Below are 17,653 nucleotides of genomic sequence, written 5' to 3'. Positions count from 1 at the left end.
TTGTGAATATGAGATTGATCTGAAGAATGAATGCTGGATCAGATGCAGCTAATCATTTTGCTTTCACACAGGACGCGTTTGCAGTCCTGATCCACGGCTGTTTACCACAAACACAATATTTATTCATTATTCTAATTTCAAATCCAAACATTGCTACTGAAAATGCTTTTCAGCATTGTGATTTTCTTTTATCACAGTAATACAATCTTTTATATACACATTCACGTTTAAACTCAGATATAAACAACGTAGGCTATGTTGCAAGTGACAACACATTTAAACATAGCCTATAGTCTACTTTCCGTTTAAAAGTAGTAGGCTATCACAATTATTTTAAATTAAAATTTACCACTGAAAGAAACAGTCGGCTCTCGTGCCTTTTCCTTTGCTTTTAAATCTTTATTACAAGCAATCCTGCGGGTCTTAAAGAACTTTGTTTTTCTACCTCCACAAGTGCATCTATTATGTTGCTTTGTTTATCTAAACGTGTACTTTTCCTTGTTTTAAATCTAGCCAAAAAGCCACGTGTGGACTGTGAAACATAGTAGACTTTAAATATATCCATTTATTGTGAAATTACTACATTTTCGTGTCAATCCATGTTCATTTTTATGTTCATGTCACTTTAATTCAGTGCGTACTGCACAGTAAAAATAGACTCTGTGCGCAAACGATCTCTGCGCTGCTGCAGACGCACCACTCCTGGAACGCACTGCCGGACAGCAACTGCATGCAGTGTGAACGGAAAAAAATACGCACCGCATATGCACCGCAAATGGAGCATGTGTGAAACAGGCGTAAAACTGTCAAACTTTAGATTTGAATTCATGACGGAAAGAAGTAGTTCACACAGAAGAGGGCTTTTAAAGACAATCCATTGTTATTTTGTTTATGTATTTACACACTCGTGCCGTGGAACTGTTGTATAAACGCAACATCATACTCGTAGACGTGAGATTTAGGTGTATATCGGCACGCTGTGATTACCTACGGCACGAGGCCGTGCCGATATAAAGCCATATCTCACATCTACGAGTGTGATATTGCTCATATATATATTTTATTAAAATTAAAACAAAAAAAAGAATTGTAATGAATATATAATTTTATAATTAAATAATTATTAACTTCAAGATAAAAAGACTTCTGCAGGTCCAGAAATCACTTTTAAAAATGCCCCCTACCTCCTCAATGATTATTTTATACAACTGAAAAAGAGACAATTTTACAAAAACATGTCTGATCACAAAAAAAAAGATGAAATTGTAAAAATGTTAATCATCATTTATACATTTTTATAAATATCATTGTTTCTATTGGTACAGCAATGAGAATTTTTGAGGAAACTAAACTAACTAAACAAACAAACATATATATAATTCATTAATTATTCAATCATAATGGTCCAAAAAAACAATAAAATCTCTTTTGATTTGAGGAAGAAAGCTGGTCGGTTTTGCAAGGCTAAGCTAAAAAAAATGGCAGCACAACAGCTTGGGTATATTATGGTACTCCTAAAGAATTTTACATTTAGTCATTTAGCAGATGCTTTTATCCAAAGTGACTTACAAATGAGGACAATAGAAGCAAAACCAACAAAAGAGCAATGATACGCAAGTGCTATAACACGTCTCAGTTAGCCTAACACAGAACACGTAGCAAGTTTTTTTTTTTTTTTTTTATTTTAATTATATAATAAATAAAAAAACACAGAATAGAAAAAGAAGAGAGCAAGCTAGTGTTAGAGGCCTTTTTTGCTTTTGTTAATAGTATAACAAATAAAAAGAAAAGAAATAGATAGAATAAAAAAAGAATAGAGAAGCTAGCGTTAGTTGTTTTTTTGTTTTTTTAAAGAAAACATTTTTCCATAGCTAAATCCGCACAGGTGTGTGTAGAAGCAGTGTGAGGGATTCTTCGTCTCTGGATATCAGACAGTGAACACACAAACGGTCTCCAGGAACTCTAGATTCACATCTCATCTCTTACAGCACAGCTTCCCAGTCTTATCCAGCGTTCTGCTCATCACAGCATCAGTGTTACGAATAAGAGGCATGAAAATGCTTTAGAAAGGGGAGCGATGCTATCAGATCACGGCTGCTTGAGCTCTTCTCACACAGGTGACCGCTCCGAAAAACCACCACCCGCTTCAGAGACAGAAAACAGCGTCTGACGCGAGCCAGAGCTCTCAGAGTGTGATGATGAGCTCCTCGCAGCTGCTTCACACCATCTCCACTGGTCATGCTCACACGGTTTATGCACCTCAACACGTAGGAGTTCTTAGTGCACCGAGACGGCTTTATTTTTTCCCAAATTCCCAAACTTTTTCTGTTTAATTTTTTTTTCTGGGTTCCTTTATGGTTAAATAAAATTTCAGTAAATCAAAAACATTAATTCAAATCACTTTTGCAATTTAGCAACAATTTAAACAATAATTACTCTTTACGGCCCTATGAAATCCACTGGTGGTTAAATTAAATTTTAATAATCAAAGAAAAAAAATCAATACAATATATTATTATTTTTTAATAGTAATAGCAACAGTAATTCATTCTATTCGACAGCCCCAGTCCTCATTTACATTCATCACGGTTTCTAATAATTCTCATTTTGTGTCCGGCAGGTGAATGAATTGGAGTAAACGATGATTTTGTGTGATATATGCGTGAATGCGGTACATGCCTGTCCTCTGGAAGATCTCCAGCTCTTCACTCTTCAGCTCTTTGATGGATGCAGTCACAGATTTAAATGCCCCTTTCAGCCGTTTGCCCAGCACCATGTGATCCGGTTCAGCTCGCAGACGAATGCCATATTTGTCCTTGTCAGTGGACAGAGTGAGCTGGCGGACATTCAGCTCCTGATGGAAAAGAAAAAAAAAGCCATACGACTGTGAATGACAACAAGATGTAAATGATTTTAGTGCTAGAAGAATGACATTTCATCACTGAATCTGTGCAGTGAACTCTGACACCACTTCATCCCCTCGGTACAGGACACTCACAGACATGAGTCGAGTCACCTTTATTTATATAGTGCTTTTAACAAAGATTCTGTCAAAGCAGCTTTACAGTATTAAATAGGACAATAGTGTGGCAGGCTAAGGAACAGAAATCTGCTGAATATGTGCTTAGCCTCTGGGTTATGCAAGAAGTGGATGAGTTTGTTTCTTCATCAGATTTGGAGAAATGTAGCATTGCATCACCAAAATATGAGTTGATAATCTATAACAACACAATTAAAAAATATTTTCCTCCAGTGAAAAAGTGCATCTGCTGTTGTCTCTTGGCATCTGTGCAGATTTCTCTCCTGATTCAGATCAGAACACTGTTTCACTGCAGGAAGCGTTATTATTGATTATGGACTCATATTTTAGTTAAAAACATCTTAATGCTGGATTAGTTTCAGCTTTTGTCTTCTCCGGATGTTAACTGATGGACTGGAGTGCTGTGGATTATTGTGATGTTTTTATCAGCTGTTTGGACTCTCATTCTGACGGCACCCATTCACTGCAGAGCATCCATTGCTGAGACACATTTCTACAAACCTGATGAAGAAACAAACTCATCCACATCTCGGATGGCCTGAGGGTGAACACATTTTTGTTTTTTGTGTGAACTGTTTGTTTAAAGCGCGAGGCTTGAGCGAGGGCTTGTGTTCAGTGTATTTCAGTGGGAGGCTGTTCATTAAATCAGGTGACTGCAGCGTCTGCTGTGTTTCTCACATTGTGAGAGCAGAATAAAAAGCAGCTCAGATTGCACCTCCACAGCGACGCTCGTATGTTCATCACGAGTCACAGAAGCGTTAAAGTCATCTGAATAAAACATGGCATATGAAGCACACCGAGAGCACGCTTTATTCCAGCTGACGGGAAGCACTTTCAACTCTCTCCGTCTCACCAACAAACTCATCAGAAAACATGTGAAACATCTGACGCAAAACTGAAGATATATATGTACAGGTCAATAATGCAGAAATAAAGCAAAGCGGTCGTACAGCGGAGGCCAAAATGATGAGAGCACTAGTATTTCACCAGATAAATTTTTTTTTTTTTTTAAGTCAGTTATTTCTATCTTCTGCTGGAGTGTGTCAGGAGGAAATATCAGTTTACATTTACAAACATTCATTTAGCCATTAATTGTAATAATCCAGTGATATTTTTGAGATCTGATCTGATCATCATCAGTCTGTCTGGAGTGACATGAAGAAACAGAACAAACTGAGACTAAATCCAGAAGAACTGTCTCAAGACGCTTCGAGAAACCTCCTGCAAAGCTACAGCACTGTTAACAGTTTGAGGCACTTGTGTAAAAATGCTGTAAAATGAAAATGCTGTCAAAAATGAACTTCTATTAAGTAAATGAAATCAACATTTGTTGCGAGCATCCTGTGTGTTTAAAGCAGCTTTTGTCCTCGCTGCACTTGAAGCGTGTTGGAGACACAGCTCTTCTGGATTTAGTCGGTCTAGTGCTCTAATAATGTTGGCCACCACTGTATATGCTAATGTACACCGGTAAACTGTCTCAGCTTCTGATGGATATAAATGCATTCAAATATCTGCAACTGGAAAAGCAACCCGTTTCATCATCTGCTCCGAGCGATTCTCTCATGAATATATTTGTGAGTGGAGCAGGTCGTGGTGAACGCTGGCGCTCTGATCAATGACAGGCGTGTGACGCCCAATGCTTTCTCCACGGGGGTGTTTAACAGTCGAGCGCGGCAGACACGGAGACAGAGTGGCTAATTTTAGCTCGGAGGCCCAGCCCACCCATAAATCATTGCGGCAGGGGCTGGAGATGAAGGACACAGGTTGAGCGTCTGCTCTCTCACACACACACACACTCACTGCACGACCTGTGTTCACACACACAGTGATGTAAATGTTTCCGCTCTGTGCTTAGATCTGCTCCACACCAGCAGGGGGAGCTGCGGAGCTGCAACTAGACGTCCTGTTTTAATAACAGAGCAACAAACACTTCGACACATGATTTGTCTGCAGCTGCTGTCTCTAATATTATAGCGCCTGTGATGCTCAACCTGCACTGGAAGCGAACAGCAGATCACCTCCATCATGATCGAGGAAAATTGTGCAATATTTCTACACTTCAGTCTAGTTTTGCTGCAGGGCATCACACGCTTCCAGTGTAGAGATATGCCAGATGCAATTTGCAATGCAATTTCAATAAACACATTTCCAAATAACAATCATTAGTGGGGTGGTTGGGTATTTCCATTATATATTTTTTTGCATTCTGATCATTTTATTTTTCAGCAAATGCATTCAGTAAATTGTCCGAATGATACATTTAGTGCAGATTTATGGGTGCCGAGCGACTGTGAGCTACATACTCAAAGCCAGGTGAAAATACAACCCAAACTCAGCATGTGGGGAAATGAAAGCGTGAACATAAAGAAACCGTCCAGGAGGAACTGCACTGCAGACTGCATTAAAAGCAGACAATGCTGGCGTTTTGAAATCATGCACCACGCTCTCCTGCCTGCCTTTATAGAAAATCCTAGATAAATATGCATGAGGTGGCATTAGCATAATGAGCTGCCTCTGAATAAAGAGCTCTCCAACACTGCTGACTAGTAAGAATAACCACTGCACGTCTCTTTAATTACATTTTTACCAGGAAAAAACTACTCTGATGACATCTGCAATGCTATTATAACCATTATTGTAAATAAATCAGGCTGTATCTGTAAATAATTATTAGATTGTATCTGTAAATAAGTTACTACTAGTTCCAATTTTACTTTTACTACTTAAAAAATAATTACAGATATCAGTGACTTTACTTTGGCAAGTCAACGTTTAACCTACTAGTCAAAACGGAATTATGCCCCGTTATAATTCTACTTAGAGTGATGTGTAATCTAATCTTAACTAGATATAACTGGATTACATCTAAATTCATTTGGATATCTGAAAATAAACACATCTGAATGTGATTTGTAGAAATGGAGAATATATTTTTAATTAGAACAGTCAATTTGTACAGATGTGACGTTAAAAACCAGCGAAAGTCAAAACAACATGGAACTGGTTTTCACTGGAAAAAGTGTTATTTGTAGTCAAAACTCAATTAGGACTAGTAATGCAGAGAGAATTAAGATTGATTTAAGTTCACTTAAATTAGAAGTTGTTATTTTTTTAAGTCTTATAAATGTTCAAATTGATAGCTCTCAAGTATACTGTAATGTTAAATGTAAATGTAAACATTACATATAGTAGATTAAATATAAGGGGAAAAAAACTATTTCATAGAGACAGCAGCAGTATTAGTATCAGTGATACTGGCTTTCAGTCATTAAAAAGATGCCATTAAACAAATATTAAAAATACACTGTATTTATGTTGTTTCTACAATAATTTGAAGATTGAATGTGAAATTATTGCAATATATAAGTATACTTAAAAACTTTAATGTTGGGTGGGATTAATCGCAATTAATTCCAGAAAAAAAGTGTGATTCATTCATTTTTTCTAAATCGATTGTAAATTCTAAAAATGTTTTTTTTTGTTTTTTCTTAAATGTAGGCCAATACCATATACATACAGTGGGGCAAAAAAGTATTTAGTCAGCCACCAATTGTGCAAGTTCTCCCACTTAAAAAGATGAGAGAGGCCTGTAATTTTCATCATAGGTATACCTCAACTATGAGAGACAAAATGAGAAAAAAAAATCCAGAAATTCACATTGTAGGATTTTTAAAGAATTTATTTGCAAATTATGGTGGAAAATAAGTATTTGGTCAATAACAAAATTTCATCTCAATACTTTGTTATATACCCTTTGTAGGTCAAACGTTTTCTGTAAGTCTTCACAAGGTTTTCACACACTGTTGCTGGTATTTTGGCCCATTCCTCCATGCAGATCTCCTCTAGAGCAGTAATGTTTTGGGGCTGTCGCTGGGCAACATGGACTTTCAACTCCCTCCAAAGATTTTCGATGGGGTTGAGATCTAGAGACTGGCTTGGCCACTCCAGGACCTTGAAATGCTTCTTACGAAGCCACTCCTTCGTTGCCTGGGCAGTGTGTTTGGGATCATTGTCATGCTGAAAGACCCAGCCACGTTTCATCTTCAATGCCCTTGCTGATGGAAGGAGGTTACACTCAAAATCTCACGATACATGGCCCCATTCATTCTTTCGTTTACACGGATCAGTCGTCCTGGTCCCTTTGCAGAAAAACAGCCCCAAAGCATGATGTTTCCACCCCCATGCTTCACAGTAGGTATGGTGTTCTTTGGATGCAACTCAGCATTCTTTCTCCTCCAAACACGACAAGTTGAGTTTTTACCAAAAAGTTCTGTTTTGGTTTCATCTGACCATATGACATTCTCCCAATCCTCTTCTGGATCATCCAAATGCTCTCCAGCAAACTTCAGACGGGCCGGACATGTACTGGCTTAAGCAGGGGGACACGTCTGGCACTGCAGGATTTGAGGCCTTTGTTACTTTGGTCCCAGCTCTCTGCAGGTCATTCACTAGGTCCCCGTGTGGTTCTGGGATTTTGCTCACAGTTCTTGTGATCATTTTGACCCCACGGGTGAGATCTTGCGTGGAGCCCCAGATCGAGGGAGATTATCAGTGGTCTTGTATGTCTTCCATTTTCTAATAATTGCTCCCACAGTTGATTTCTTCACACCAAGCTGCTTACCTATTGCAGATTCAGTCTTCCCAGCCTGGTGCAGGTCTACAATTGTGTTTCTGGTGTCCTTCGACAGCTCTTTGGTCTTGGCCATGGTGGAGTTTGGAGTTGGACTGTTTGAAGTTGTGGACAGGTGTCTTTTATACTGATAACGAGTTCAAACAGATGCCATTAATACAGGTAACGAGTGGAGGACAGAGGAGCCTCTTAAAGAAGAAGTTACAGGTCTGTGAGAGCCAGAAATCTTGCTTGTTTGTAGGTGACCAAATACTTATTTTACCGAGGAATTTACCAATTAATTTTTTAAAAATCCTACAATGTGATTTTCTGGATTTTTTTCCCCTCATTTTGTCTCTCATAGTTGAGGTATACCTATGATGAAAATTACAGGCCTCTCTCATCTTTTTAAGTGGGAGAACTTGCACAATTGGTGGCGGACTACCGCCATACTTTTTTATACTTATAATAGCAGAAAGAACCACTTTTAATGATCTTGAAAATCTTGAAATCTTCAGTCTCCGGGAAAGAGCGACAGGTGAATGAACACACATCACAGGAAGCGTGCGTGCACAAGTGAACTCTTACCTCCAGGATGTACTTCTGCAGGGACTGGATATCTTCGAGCGCCTCAGGGTCCTGATGGATCACCAGCACCTCCTTCAGCGGATACTGAAACAGATCCCAGCAGCACACTCAGTGTCAGCAGCTCAGCACACCAACGAAAGCTTTGCTGCTGCATCGTCATGACTGTCTCTCACCTTGATGGGCAGAGTCTTCCTGTCTCGGATCACACGGCCCAGCTCGATGACCGACTGCATCCGAGACACGGCGCTCTCGATGCGCTTGTCAATCAGAGACTCCCTGACACACACACACACACACACACACACATTCATGTCATGCTGTGGAACAACCCCAGACGGCGAGCTGGGACACATCAAAACAACCATGGCCAATCAAACGGCTCATAATAAGTTCTGTCACTGGTTGTGTTCACTGATCTCACTGAATACATTCATCTCTGTTAAGTATTCTCAATTATTTTGGGCTTGAGTGACAACCTCACGGACCCAGTTACATAGACACAGCCACTACGTTAAGACTTAACCAGTCTGACCAAGAGTCAAATTAGACCGTATGCTTTGTGTATTTTACATGTATACATTTAGATTTGTTTTTCAACTTGATGATTATTTCTGGTTACATTTTTTTTTTTTTATTTAGTTTTAGTGTAGCTTATTTTAGGTGTACTGAAAACTCATTGGACAAACTCATCCATAGTTTACATTGAAATATTTTTTTGGTTTGAATTTTCTGACTTCTTGATAAAAACACCATAAACTACACATATTCAGTGCTGGGTAATAACTGATATGTAATCTGAATGACATAAACAGAATCCAAAAATTAAGTTTTTGTAATTACACCATTTTAAAATGCTTATCAGATTACAGCTACTATTATATTGATTTTATTCACACAATTTGTATGTTTTTATGATTATGAACTTTATAAACTTACGAACCTCCTGCAGTTCCTTCACAAACCCGTTTGGGAAACACTAATGTGATGTTATGTTTTATAATGCACTTCATGTTGTTGATAAATATATTTGCTTTCTATTTGTATTTTTGTATCAATACGATAAAACATTATCCTATTCAAATCAATGTGACAAATTAGGTTAAAAGTAATATAAAAGAAACCAAAAAATAATCAGATTATATTACAGGGGAGAAGGCGATTAGTCACCAGAAGAGACAGACGGCAGTGCGTAAGTGTTTTAATACTCATTCTTAGCTCTGTTGTTTAAATTAATTCCTTGTTGCTAGGAAAGAATAGTTCGTTTCCTACCTATTTCTATTCTGCTTTTTCGTTGTGGTTTATATTTTTGATTGCACTTATTGATCATTATAATAACTGCCCTTTAGCTTAAACTCTTTTCCTGCACTTAAGTGCGAAGTGTTAGTTTCGATTTGAGCCATTGCCCTGCGATTGGCTGGTGGTTGTGCTAATTAAAAGCGACCACAGCTTTTTCACTCTAGACTGTGTATTTGTTTGAGGTGTGTGCGCTGGCGGAAGTGTCTGCGGAAGCGTTCAGCCGTCGTGTTCAGCCTCCTCGTGTGAAGACCGAGGAGTGTAAAGACCTGCGACTTTTTCCTGTGCGACTTGAACCGAGCACCGACACCAAGCTACACACTTAAGTATCTTTTTTCCTTCCTCACTCTGCTTTCCTATCCTCTTTCCTTCTACCTCTATCATGTGTCTCCAAAACATTCCGGTTCTCTCTCAGCCACGCTCTAACATCACTCGCAGACGGCAACGTAATACTGCTAACCCACGCCCTATCTCTACATCTTCCACTACACCTCTGGCTTTCTCTGTGGGTCTCTGGAATTGTCAGTCAGCCGTCAACAAAGCTGACTTCATTTCTGCCTTTTCTTTAAAATCCACTCTCAGCATCTTGGGCTTGACTGAGACCTGGATTCGTCCAGAAGACTCAGCAACCCCAGCTGCTCTCTCTACTAATTTCTCTCTCTCATACTTGGCGTCAAGTTGGTGGGGTGGGGGTACTGGCCTGCTCGTTTCACACAATTGGAAATACTCAACCCACTCTACCCTTTGCAATTACAACTCATTTGAATGTCATGCCATTACTGTATCAGCTCGATAAAACTCCAGATTGTGGTAATCTACCGTCCCCTGGACAAATTCTAGCCACCTTCCTAGAGGAGCTGGACGGGTTGTTGTCCTCTTTGTGGAGGATGGCATTCCACTCTTAGTCTTTGGTGATTTCAACATTCACCTAGACAAGCCTTATGCTACAGACTTCCACTCGCTACTAGCTTCATTTGATCTCAATCGCCTTACCACTACTAGCACGCACAAATCAGGCAACCAACTTGACTTAATTTACACACGCAATTGTACTGCAGATAACATTCTGGTACAACCGCTACATATCTCGGACCATTTCTTCATTACATTTACATTACATTTTCCTACCCGTGTGCCACCAACCCCCTACCGGTTACTTTTAGACGAAACCTCGCTCCCTTTCTCCTTCCCATCTTTCCTCTGTAGTATCCTCCTCTCTTCCCTCACCTACCCATTTCTCATCTCTGGATGTAAACGCAGCTACTGAGACTTTATGCTCTACCTTAACTTCTTGTCTAGACGACATTTGTCCTCTGTCCTCTAGGTCAGCACGGGCTGCCCCTTCTAACCCCTGGTTATCTGATGTTCTTCGTGAACATCGGACTAAACTCAGAGCGGCAGAGAGAAAATGGCACAAATCAAACAACCCGTCGGACCTGAGTAGGTATCAGTCTCTGCTCTCATCTTTCTCTGCTGATGTCCACACTGCCAAATCCTCACATTTCCACAACAAGATCAACAGCGCTCCAGACATGCGTAATCTCTTCAGAACATTTAATTCTCTCCTCTGTCCCCCTCCACCACCTCCCACCACTTCTATTACAGCTGATGACTTTGCTACTTTTTTTACAGACAAAACTAGATCGATCAGTAATCAGTTCTCATCTCCACGCACACAGGACCCCCAACCAACCACTTCCACTGCTAAACCTCCCATTTTCTCCTTCTGTCCCCTGACGGAGGCTGAAGTATCCAAACTTCTCCTCTCCAACCATCCTACAACATGTCCTCTTGACCCAATCCCTCGCACCTTCTGCAAGCAATCTCTCCCACGCTCTTACCGACACTCACACACATCATCAACACATCCCTCCTCACAGGCATCTTCCCCACTGCGTTCAAGCAGGCTCGGGTAACCCCACTGCTCAAAAAACCTACATTAAACACTTCTCTTATAGAAAACTATAGACCTGTCTCTCTCCTTCCATTCATAGCGAAAACACTTGAACGTGTTGTCTTCAACCAGGTCTCATTGTTTCTTTCACAGAACAACAAACTGGACGCTAAACAGTCAGGTTTCAGGAGTGGCCATTCAACTGAGACTGCGCTTCTCTCGGTCACTGAAGCCCTGCGGTGCAAAAGCCCATTCCAAATCATCAGTCCTCATTCTGCTGGATCTATCTGCCGCGTTTGACACTGTCAATCATCAGATACTCCTCTCCACTCTCTCATCACTGGGCATCTCTGGAATTCCACTTAGCTGGTTTGAATCCTATCTCACTGGTAGGTCTTTCAGGGTGGCCTGGGAGGAGGTATCCAAAGCACATACACTGGTCACTGGGGTTCCTCAGGGATCGGTTCTTGGACCCTCCTCTTCTCCACATACACTACATCACTGGGTCCCATCATACAGGCACATGGATTCTCCTACCACTGCTATGCTGATGACACACAGCTCTATCTCTCTTTTCAACCAGATGATCCAACGGTAGCTGCAAGGATCTCAGGTTGCCTGTCAGACATCTCGGCATGGATGAAAGAACATCACCTCCAGCTCAACCTGGCAAAGACTGAGCTTCTTGTCTTTCCTGCCGCTCCAACTCTACAGCATGACATCACGATCCAGTTAGGTTCATCAACAATTACCCCATCAACTTCGGTCAGAAATCTTGGTGTAATCTTTGATGACCAGCTGACCTTCAAAGACCACATTGCAAAGACTGCTCGATCTTGCAGGTTTGCACTACACAACATCAGAAAGATCAGGCCCTTTCTGACGGAGCATGCTGCACAACTTCTTGTCCAGGCCCTTGTCATTTCTAGGCTGGACTACTGCAATGCTCTTCTGGCTGGACTTCCATCAAACACAGTCAAACCTCTACAAATGATTCAGAATGCGGCACGACTGGTCTTCAAGGAACCCAAAAGAGCCCATGTTACACCTCTCTTTATCTCATTGCATTGGCTACCAATGCAGCTCGCATCAAGTTCAAGACACTGATGCTTGCTCATAGAACAACCACAGGCTCAGCACCGCCTACATGCACTCACTATTAAGAATCTACATCCCTCCAGAAATCTGAGATCTGCTAGTGAGCGACGCCTCGTGGTACCATCACAAAGAGGCTCAAAATCACTCTCCAGAACATTCTCGTTCACCATTCCTGGCTGGTGGAATGATCTTCCCACCCATATTCGGAGTACTGGATCCCTGTCAATCTTCAAGCAACAGCTGAAAACTCATCTCTTTCGACACTACTTGACTTCAACCTACACATAAAAAAAAAAAAAAAAAAAAATCTTTCTCCTTACTTATTCCTTCCCTTGCTAGCTTGTACTTATTTAAACAATGCCTGAGACTTGGTGTTACAAGCACTTCCTTTGTCGAATTGCCTCTTCAAGATGAATCGCTTCATGTGTTCCCCAAATTGTAAGTCGCTTTGGATAAAAGCGTCTGCAAAATGACTAAATGTAAATGTAAATGTAAATATTACCCAAAACATGAATATGACTTCAGTGAGGCCGTACAGTTTGTAAGCAATCCAATGACTGTATACAGAACAGATCGGAAAAACCTGTGGACCGTTTCTCGGTTACAGTGTTCAATGAAACTCAATTCACTGAAATATTAGGAAGAAAGTCCAAACTCTGGAAGAGCAGGAAGATGTTCAATCAGTGAATGAGGCGTTTGTCCTCTGGATGGCCTCCACGTCTCTGACAGCAGGTCACCTCTCAGAGAAACATTAATACACACGGAGCACAGTAACACAGGACACTACGTGAATTTATTAAAGCAGCAGAGACGGACTGAGGGATGAAGGACCTTCGGAGCGGTTTACTGCGCAGGACGGCTCTCAAAGCAGAGTCCAGCTCATCAGAGGTACTCTGGGAAATGTATTTACAGCCGGACGTTAAAGGACACGCTAAATCATGTCAGCAGGACACAAGGAGACGCAAGGACCGTCAGATTTCACTCTCGACATCTGACCAGACACAATAAAACCACAAACGCTCTTCTTTACGAGGCGCGGGACACCTGTTTAAGATGAAGTTCATGGAATAAGGAAAAACACAAATGTCCTTCCATCAAACAGTCTCTGAAGGCATCGGTCGTTGTGTGGAATCACACTGAGCTTTACATCTGATGGAGTTTAATCTGCTTCAGAAACATTCTGCTTGCAAAGAAACTTGAGTAGCCGTTTCAGAGAGTCTCTATAATATCAGAGCTCATTTCATCAGACAGACATTCTGCATTTAAATTAATAAATTATTAATAAATTATTTTTAAATTGCAATAAATGAGGTTTCAAGAAATAGTTTTAAAAATACTAGAACTGTCTTCGTTTAATTGAACAAAATGTGTTGTTCTATTTATTATGAAACACGGTGTTAGTTAATGGCTATGAACGATTGCAAGATATACAAGTGCACAGTTGTTTTATATACACTGCCATTCAAAAGTCTGTCATGATTATCCTTGATGAATTAAAAAAGCTAAAAAGAATAGCATTTATTCAAAATAGAAATATTTTCTAACAAACTGTTCAAAAGTGTGGGGTCAGTAAATTCTTCTTTTTTTTTTTTTCTCTCAAAGAAATTAATATTTTTATTCAGCAAGGATGTGCTAAAATGACAGTAAAGTCTTGTGTCCTAAAATATTTCCATTTTGAATAAACGCTGTTCTTTTCAACTTTTTATTTAACCAAACAATACTGAAAATACAATGTTTTCAAAACTGATAATAAATCAGCACTTAGAATGATTTCTGAAGGATCATGTGACACTGGAGACTGCTGAAAAATGATTATATTTTGTTTTAGTTTTTTTATTAAGTTAATTTAGAGCATTTTTTGTTGGTTATAAGATTTTGTTTTTTAAAGTAACGACCAAGCGGCCAGATGATCATAGTCTATGTTTGATCAATTTAGCCTTCTCAAATCATCACGACTGGCCTAAAATAAAATCCATAGATATAAAACAGTTCAAGCATATAACAATGTTTAAATGTTAAGCCTAGATAAATGCGCGCTACGTCCAATAGCTTGTGCGGAGAGTGGAAGCTAAAGTGTGCTTTGCAGGACATGGAGACGCCAGCGCATCACTTGCAATTTTTTCAGTGGATACGCTATCATTTGCTCATAAAAGTAAGAGAAATACATCATTCGGAACTGTAAAGGGTCTACTTTTATTTATGTGCACTCACAATATCAACAAAAGTCACGCTTTTATAAAATAAAGAAAACAAACGATGCGCTTTCTGCCGTCTCCGTCTTGAACAGGAGCGCTTCACAAAAATGAACCGAAACTCAGCAAATACATGCCTCACAGACATGATAAATATATCTATAGAAAGCTTTGAATTACTACTTAACAAAATAAAACAAATGAAAACAAAAACTCTTTCATTATAATCATAATCCATAAAGATTCTCTCTAAAGGCGCGTCTATTGAAGAGACAGCAGGATCGGCAACTTCAACCTAGCGAAACGGACTCAGAAAACTCTAGTTTATTAGTAAATTATTCAAATATCTCCTTACTATTTCCTCCGGACACATTCATAGTAATTACTTTTGCGGTGCTCTGCAGCAAGCTTTAGCCTATTGCGTGCATTTGAACGCAGAAGTCTTCAGCTGCGCTGACTGCTCACTGCTGCGGGACACTAAACACCGTCAAGCCGCTCTTGACAGTCGCGGTAGCACAGTTTTGTGTTGTTTCCACCAGCGCTGTAATTTTTTTTCATCACTAATTGATGCATGTCTAAAATATAAAAATAAGGAGAAGCCTAAAACTGTCCTGAGGCCCGGCCCGCATCTGAACTTTGATGTGAAAATTGGTCTGAAGCCTGGCTCTAGAGGCGTAAAAAAGTCGGGGCCCGTCGGGCCCTGGCTGAAATGCAGGGCTCTACACAGAAATAAATTACATTTTAATGTATAATAAAATAGAAAACTCTTATGCAGCCTCGATGAGCAGAAGGGACTTCTTTTAAAAAAGATTAACAATCTTACTGATGCCAAACATCTGAATGGCAGTGTGTATGCTAGGACAAGAAAGAGCAATGACGTGTCTGTATGAAATGTGAAGACGCTGAGCAGTGTCAGTAATGCTGTGTACCTGACATGCGGCAGCATGAGGTAGTGAATGCTTCCCGTGTCCTTCTCCTCCACCGACGCCGGGTCGATCAGATGACGCAGGTTCTGGTACATCAGCTCCGTTATAAACGGCGTGAAGGGAGCCTGAGACCAAGAAACACTCCATTAGTGAACAAACACAGCAATGAAAGCACAACTCTATTCATGTAACCATCATGGCACAAAGCCAAGGTTAATAACGGACATCATACTCATAACCAGGATTTTCTTCCCTCTTAAACCTTTCACTCTTGAACATCAGTCATCATCTGGTTAAGCAGTAACTGAACATTAAGGATTTATGGATATTAATTTAAACATTAAATACTCAATCACTGAAGAGGAAAATGGGCCATTGACTGTCTCACACCCTGCGTATCTATCAAATGATTTTGCCAATTACCTACTGGGTCAGTAATTAATTACCACAGTGACTGAGCTCTACTGACGCCCTGCCTTCATAGTTATGAAAGGATGATCAGCTCTACAACTATTACACAGCAAAATCAGTTTCTTAATCTGTCATTTTGTCTAGTTTTCCAAAAACTGATAAATAAATAAACATCCTTAAAACAAGACACATTTACCAAGCATAATTACATGAACTATTAAGAGAATAGTTCAGGTTACAATAATGACGCCATATGACACAAAATGAGTTTTGTATTTTAAGTTAGGGACTGTTTCTTTTATATTGATAATATAATTTATATATTTTTCCAGTATACAAACCAGTGGTTTTAGTCTTATTCATTTTAGTATTGCACCATAATTATTCCACCAGCATTGCTACACTTCTATCATTTCATCACACTCCACTGAGAATGACTACATTCCTTCTCTTCTCTACATCTGAAGTATGTAGGAGCTGCGAGCGCTGGCGTGACTCACCATCAGTCTGCACATGGAGAAGAGCACACTAAAGAGGGTCTCCAGGGCTCGCATGCAGTCTTCAGTACCACTCTCACCCTGAACACACACACACAGAGAGAGAGAGAGAGAGAGAGAGGCTAAGAGCTGCAAGCACATAACACGCAACACACTGCCGCTACAGTGCACTGTCACAACACCACATCATGTGTGAGCCTGCAGGTCCGGCTCTGCGTTTACACTTGTGTTAACAGCAGAATGTACAGAGATGCTCTATGATGAGAGCTGAATATGCATAGACAGGGCAAGATAAACTGAAAAGACAAATAGATTTAGTGTTGATCCAGATTTAATGCAAAGAGTTCATCAGTGAAATGCAGTTCTCTCAATATTAGAGAATGCAAACGGGCTTATGACAAACACCTGGGGCACACCTAACTTTTTTTTTAAAATAAGCATTTCATAAGCAAGCCAAACTGATGACAAACAATGAGATCTAACAAAATGAGTACAAATTAGCAAATTTGTAATACCTCACGAAACATGTCAAATTTTCATTTTTGAAAATATTATTTCTTTATACAAATTTTGTGCATAAACGTTTACAGTCAATTTGCCTAACTCAGCATTACCATTTGCATTAATAAAGCCTTCTATTATGGTTTATTAATGCCTAAGTTTATATAAAATTGACTTAAAATGTAGTTCACAACACCAGAATGTCTTTCATTTCAAGGTGGTTAAATAATTTTGATTAAAATGTTTTACCTTTTCTAATATTCCTTCATAGTCAACCAGACATATTCCATTCATCTTTTTTCCAAACCGCTTGTCCTATGCAGAGTTGCAGACCTCACACATATTACTCTATAATAGCATACAATGGAGCTAAAGAGGGCCCATGGGACATTATCTTCTCCCAAAACACCACAAAAACACTGCAACACTTTATGCAGTACTGAGTAATGCATAAAACTGTTTTGCATAACTGCGGAAGAATGGGTTTGTTGTGGCGTATTTGCAAAATGGGTCCATCTAAACCGCAGTGACAATAAAGGTGATTAACATTTGTTAAATACACCAAAAGTGCAGCTGTAAGATTGCACAGTTGCACCGTTCATCA

At 39.7% G+C, this 17,653-nt stretch overlaps 1 protein-coding gene across 1 annotated transcript in view; it reads right to left on the bottom strand.

Annotated features, from left to right (window-relative positions):
• iars1 (isoleucyl-tRNA synthetase 1) overlaps positions 1-17,653 on the bottom strand; it is a 79,646-nt gene that overhangs the window by 21,787 nt on the left and 40,206 nt on the right. Inside the window, exons 21-25 of the mRNA XM_058790729.1 lie at positions 16,552-16,629; positions 15,644-15,765; positions 8,411-8,513; positions 8,238-8,321; positions 2,680-2,854 (exon numbers count right to left, since the gene is read on the bottom strand). Coding sequence (XP_058646712.1) covers positions 2,680-2,854; positions 8,238-8,321; positions 8,411-8,513; positions 15,644-15,765; positions 16,552-16,629 — 562 coding nt within the window. The remainder of the gene's footprint in view (positions 1-2,679; positions 2,855-8,237; positions 8,322-8,410; positions 8,514-15,643; positions 15,766-16,551; positions 16,630-17,653) is intronic.

This window comes from Onychostoma macrolepis, chromosome 11, assembly GCF_012432095.1.
Source record: "Onychostoma macrolepis isolate SWU-2019 chromosome 11, ASM1243209v1, whole genome shotgun sequence".
Taxonomy (NCBI): domain Eukaryota; kingdom Metazoa; phylum Chordata; class Actinopteri; order Cypriniformes; family Cyprinidae; genus Onychostoma; species Onychostoma macrolepis.
Note: the sequence above shows the minus strand (reverse complement) of the source record. Positions and strands in the feature narration are given on the sequence as shown.